General features: G+C 36.2%; 1 protein-coding gene across 1 annotated transcript; it reads left to right on the plus strand.

Moving 5' to 3' along the window:
* Positions 1-3,206: 3,206 nt before the first annotated feature.
* On the plus strand, positions 3,207-6,485 carry LOC140333135 (somatotropin; the record flags this gene model as incomplete). Its single annotated transcript, XM_072414578.1, has 4 exons — positions 3,207-3,365; positions 4,604-4,720; positions 5,059-5,220; positions 6,019-6,485. Coding segments are annotated over 4 exons (639 nt in total), but the record flags the coding sequence as incomplete, so codon positions are not given.
* Positions 6,486-6,786: the final 301 nt, after the last annotated feature.

Genomic DNA, 6,786 nt, shown 5'->3' on the forward strand with positions numbered 1-6,786 from the left:
AAGTGGCAAATTATATTTAATATTGATAAATGTCAACCTCTGCACTTGGGAGCTAACAACATGCATGCTTCAAACTGTCTAGGGGGAATACATTTGGTGGAATCCGAGATGGAAAAGGATCTGGGGGTTCTGGTAGATCTTAGACTTCCTAATAACATGCAATGCCAAGCTGCAATATCTAATGCACTTTCTTTGCCCCTGTACAAAGCATTGGTCAGACTACATCTGGAATATGCAGTCCAGTTTTGGGCACCAGATCACAAAAAGGACATTGTGGAATTGGAGAGAGTGCAGAGAAGGGCAACTAAACTAATAAAAGGAATGGAGGAGCTCAGCTATGAGGAGAGATTAGCTGAAGTGAATCTATTCTCTCTCGAGGGGAGATATGATCACACTGTATGAATATATAAATGGTCCATATAGAGAACGCTCTTCCCAATTATTCACTGTAAGGTCATTACAAAGAACAAGAGAGCATATTTTGCATCTGTAAGAAATTAAGTTTAATCTCTGGATAAAGAAGGAATTCTTTACTGTAAGGTCTCTGAAAAAGTGGAATAGGCTCCCTTAGGAAGTAGTTTTAGCTAGTTCTATAGATTACTTTAGAGAAAAAGAAAGAAAAAAGAAAAGAAAAGGCTGTTAAGTACAGCTTTTAAAAAAAAAAAAAAAAAGTTTTAAATGTTTGGGGTATTAAAGTTTTAAAGTAAACACAACAGAGACTGTTGATCCAAGGAACATCAGATTGCCTCATCAAGAAGGAATTTTTTCCCGTTGGAACAAACTGAACCAGGGTTTATAAGGGTTTTTTAATCAACTATGTCTATAGGGTTTTATCTGGGATATGTTTATTGCCCTAGTGGTTAACCTTGATGTAGTTTTTTCAACCTAACTATGTAACTATGCTATCAGGGAAAGATGCTACATGTAGTTTACCCATGGAGAAGGGACACCTGAATAATACTGTGACCGTAATCTCTCCAGAAACGTTTTAGGATGGGCGGGGAGAAGTTGTAGGCGGGTATCCCTGTATTGTGACCCAAAAAGTGCAGGTTGTGTGTCCTTCTAAAAAAGGCTGGGGAGAACACTGCATGTGTGGAATAACCACACAAAGAGAAGACACCTTGGAGTCAGCCAAGATTTCATAAAGCCTAATCGCTGTATTCAATCACCATTCCAATCATGGGGCCATGGGGTCAAATTGTGTGCACCATCATATATGCATCCCAGGGGGACCAGATTTTCAAATGTTAATCCACCCAGCCCATGCATGCATGCTGTTAGGAATCCCATTACTTGCACATAATTTATTTGTGTGTCTAACTCAACTGAGGTAGGTGAAGACACCATTTGTTATTTTATAGCCATAAGACACCTTGCTGAAATAAGTACATGTGCTGCAAGCTTATTCATGAAAGAGCCTGCATAGGTAGTCCCAATAAATGAATCAAGGGGAATAACATCTATTGAGATAGTATATTGAGTAATTAACAGATACCACTAAGGCCATGTACACCCGTCAGAATATTGAGCATGACTGTTCACCTCAGACAGGTATAGAGGTCTCCCGACATTGTTCATAAATCTGTCAGGAACAATTCATGAAGGAACCATGGGGAACAACCTCTATACAAGTCAAGGAAAAGGAGCACAGAGGGGTCCCGCTCACTTGTCCCCCCTCCCTTATATGGAGATATAACAGCACAGGTGCTGTGTGTACAACACTCATTTATCTGTCACAATAATGAAATATGTGTGCATGCAGCTTTAGCAAGGACAGCTATTATTGATAAATGCAGACCTGAATTTCTGACTATGGGCCTGATATATTAAAATTCCTCAAGACTGGAGAAGACTATCATGGGAGAACCTGGGTGAACCAGCAAACTTGGAATGGATTCCTTCAAACTTCTTCTATGATAGTCTATCCTCTCCAGTCTTAAAGTACTTTAAAAAAACAGGCCCTGTGGAAGAGGACATGTCGAACCATTACAGACAGACTTCTGATTTCATACAAGGAGCAGTGATCTTTATTTGCACCCAATATAGAAATCTTTGGTCATGAGAGAGTTCAGCACTTTTTTGGGTAATAAACATGACCCCTTTTCTTCAACATAGCATGTGCTGATCATTTAGACTTTAGTATTTGACAGATGAATTGTAGAGGGTCAAAACTTCAATACGATTCTTACCTTGGGCGCAGTTAAATTAAAAAAAAAATTATAGATTCTGTTAGACTAAAGTTTGTCCATCTGTTTTAATATTTTACTTTCTAAAATCAAAAAATCAAAATGAAGTTACCAGGCGTGTATGTGCAGAACCTGCAAATGGTCCAAGCTGTAAACAGATATACTATGTTCTAGGAACACAATAAATGTCACAACTCTTTATCCATATTCAACTACTGACACATGAGAATCATCACTTCATATATGTATAGATCCCGAGCTCAGTAGTAACTGCGTATGAATCTTATACCTATTAATTAGTTTATGTACACTATATAAAGTGCCTGTTGACCATGTTCATCCTCATACACATCTGTAGAACCCAATATACACCTGGAACATCACTAACCTCAAGCAATGGCTTCAGGTATATCTCTCTCTATTTCTTAACATGAATTTAAGCTGTTAGGGGTTTAGAAAGAGGTTTGGGTTTGAAACCATTTTTTTTAATGTTCTTCACTGGTGAGATTTACCATTTTGGTCTTGGTGACCACCATTTTCAGGACATTTTTTTAACTTACATTTTTTTTGGTGTTTTGCGTTACTAGGCAGGGTCAAACATTTGTTTGGATGGCAGCTGTGTAATACTGAACTTGCATTATATGTACCATGTCTTTCAGATCCTCCATCAACTAGTTAGTTCAAGAGCCTGATCTGATACTAAATGAAGGTTTAGGTTATGATCTAAATAGATTGTACTATTTCTGTAGTAGAGGCCATTCCTTTTTTAGTGAAATTTATTTTAACATCCTGTTGTAACAGAAACGGAAAGTAAAGGAAAATATCCCGAATGGGATAAAGATGAAAAATATTTACCTTTAAATACAGAAAAAAGGACATTACCTACTTTGTCCAAAACTCCAGAAAGGCAAAAAAGACAATTGAATGGCTGAAATATCTTATTTAGCAGAACTATTCCAGTTTACTTAACCAGTTTCTACTTGCTTAAGTTAACCTACCTTTCTTTATCCATCTCTCCTTTCAGGGTTTTGCTCATCCCTCATACTTTTGGTCATAATATGTCTTCAAACTCCAGGTTTTAATGCCTTTCCTCAGATGTCTCTTTCCAGCCTCTTTACAAATGCTGTAATTCGAGCTCAGCACCTTCACCAGATGGTTGCAGACACCTACAGAGACTATGTAAGTACCATAAACTCATAAATTGTATTTGTTTTAAGTAGTTGTTGGTTGGCTTACTCAGACATTTAATGTTCTGGTATAATTTGGCTTTAGCTGCAAAATCAATTGACTGGGCTTCCTGACTTGCATCACTATGGAGTTTCATATTTTTTTACTCTAGAAGTCCCATTCTGGATTTTATCTTACTTGTAATATCAATTTAAAGAAATCTTCAACATGTAAAGAAAGAGCACTCGTGAATGGCTGGAAGCAGTGGCCTACATATGGGAACACACTAGTGTCCCAAAAAGTTAGCTATCATGGTAAAAGGGGATTTAACAAAATGTTACATTTCCATGATTAAACAATGTTAACTCATTACCAATCTATGAGGAATAACATTTTGCAAGTTCCTAAAAGGCACCGTTATTGTTTTGGTGGGTCTCTAATATATCCATTTAAGGCAATTTTTTTAACTGCTACAAGGTATTTTAGGAAAAATATAATCCCCAAAAACAGTACTGTACAAAGACTACCAAACCTTCCATTTAGTTTTGGTTTTAAATCCATTAAAATTGTATCTGAATAATTCAATCATTGGGATTAAGACCTAAAACATGTAGGTTTAGTCAGTAAACAGTATCTTTTCCAAAAATTCTACAGAATCCTAGATGATTGGCCCAAGGTGCCACAATTATGTTTTGGATTTTTTTCTTTTGTAAGGGTTTCCAAAAACTCCCTTAGTTTTACCAGTAATCTACAAATACTCAACAACACACAGCTTACTTTTTATTTTTTATTTACCAAGTTTTTATGGAAGAAATAGTTCATATGGCCATAAGTGCAACCAAGAAAGCCCCCAGAGATCTCAATCGTTCATGTTTGATTTTCCTTTGTTTTACCTGTTGTAATAAAATTTTTATTATGTTAGCAGTTTCAACTAATCTATTAAACGAGGACATAACCCAGTAACACTTCGTTTTATGTATATGCCTAAAAAAAAGGGAAAATCGTGTAGAATTAAGACGGGACCCTGTGTAAAACATATGCTGACCTCAGCATCTCCAAAGATGCAGAACTGCAAAACCTCTGGCTGTTTGTGTTAGAGTTGCATATCAGTAGTGAATGCTTCTTGTTACCCAATCTGTCTTGATGCTTTCTTGTACATCTATCATCACTTGTAGACACATTTTATGAAATAACAAATTGCATGGTTGCCATTCTGTAGCCTGATAAGCAGTCATCTGCTCTCCTTTTAGGAAAGGACATATATACCTGAAGATCAGAGATTCTCAAACAAACACTCATATTCCGTGTATTGCTACTCAGAAACCATTCCAGCTCCAACAGACAAGGATAATACTCACCAAAAATCAGTACGTATACATTTCTTTCTTTTTTTCTTTATTGCCAATGTCTCCCATTTTTTTCTTGAACATTCTGTTTAGCTGCCCCCCTTTACACCAGAACACTTCTTATGAGAAAATAGCGGTCAACAAAGTTTTCTTTTAACGTATTCAGCAATCTGCAAGTTTCCTTTTTTTAAATGCAAACCACAACATGCATACCTAAGGGTATACCAACATTAGGTTTTTACAGAAATTGAAGGGAAAAGGCTCAACTTCTGTCTGCCAAGTTAAAGAATATTCCTTAATTTTTCTGGTAATAATGTCTCATGACATGTACTCTTTGTAATATATTCATCTCACCACAGGATATGGACCTCCTTCGCTTCTCACTCACACTTCTACAGTCATGGATGACCCCAGTCCAGATCCTCAACAGAGTCTTTGGAAACAACCAGGTGTTTGGGAACATTGACAGAGTTTACGACAGAATGAGGGATCTTGACGAAGGAGTACACATTCTTATGAGAGTGAGTATCTTGTAGATCCTTAACAATCGATTTATAAAAAGACTAGAAAAGCAGCCCTACGTAAAACAGTGTGAATACCATTGGCAGATATATATTTAACAAGTTTTTTCACCATATCAGATCTGTGGGGAGAGATTATACTAAACACTGATGTCTTTTTGCACAGTTATACCAAATATCGATAGAAAAGACAGTCATAAAATTACTAATAAAAATTGGTCAAAATGACAACAGATGCAAGTGTTATATAGTATTTAGGATTAAACTATTGATAAGATTTGATGCTGCTATAAGAAAGGTGGATAGATAGCCAAGAGTTTATTTAAAGTTTAAATTAAAAAAATTATATGAGATTTTTATGACAGGGCATAAAAATGTTTTGTTTTTTTTAATTCCAATTATCTATCCTTATTTCTCATGTTTGTAAGCTTGTCTTGTATAAGAGGTTTATCAACAGTAGAATTTAACTGGTGCTGCAAATATCCACCAGAAAAAAAAAAAGGTATTAGAATTAGTGAATGCTCAATAATATAGCAGTCATGTAATTACAGTCATGTGCATAAAGCGGCACAGATCTAGGTCTGCACAAAACAATCATTTCACATCTGCTACTGCTGATATTTCAACAATTTTCTACTATGAAACAGATAAGAGTTGCAAAGTTTTGCCGCAAAACTACTTTCAGATTTCTGCTGAAAGCTTCCACACAAGATACCAGTGGCTGTTCCATTAAGATAAAAGCTGTAAATTGTCAGAATTATGTAAACAAGTGTTAACCAACATACCTTTTACCACCAGGAGCTGGATGATGGAAATGTCCGTAACTATGGCCTGCTGACTTTCACATATGATAAGTTTGATGTTAATCTGCGCAGTGAAGAAGGGCGTTTAAAGAATTATGGTCTTCTGTCCTGCTTCAAGAAAGACATGCATAAAGTAGAGACCTACTTAAAGGTGATGAAGTGTCGGAGATTTGTGGAGAGCAACTGCACCTTTTAATAAAGAATCAGAAAATGTTATTCTTCATGATCCCCCCTCCCTACCTCATGAAGACTACCGCTGCATTTTCATATCTTCAGGAGGTAGGGATTCAGTATAAATAATCCTTTTAAATTCCCTGACCAGTGCACATATTTTGCAAATAAATTTTGCTTTGTGCTTTTGATGTCTTTGTATGTTGATAATAAATAAAATATAGGAGGCATTTACACAAGTTTTGAGGTCTGGTTTATTTATATAAAGGCTTAATAAGACTTATTAAGTGTGCGTTCAGTTTTTCCAGGTAGGAACATAAGCATTCTATTTGGATGTACTCAATCATATCCAACATGACCAAACTACTTTCAATCAATATTTACCAACATGTCCAATCTATGCACAAGTGTTCTTCACAAGTTACACTCTGGTAGAGTGAGAGCCCGCACTGAAAACTGTAGAAAGATGGGGCACATCTCAGAAGTTAGAAAGTCTTCCTGGTAAACAAAAGGTGGTAACAAATCTGGAACATTCCATGCTGAAACTTCTGGGCTTCAATATAGACACTTAAACCTTTAAGATGCAAGGTAG

The sequence above is a fragment of the Pyxicephalus adspersus genome, chromosome 6, assembly GCF_032062135.1.
Source record: "Pyxicephalus adspersus chromosome 6, UCB_Pads_2.0, whole genome shotgun sequence".
Classification (NCBI taxonomy): Eukaryota; Metazoa; Chordata; class Amphibia; order Anura; family Pyxicephalidae; genus Pyxicephalus; species Pyxicephalus adspersus.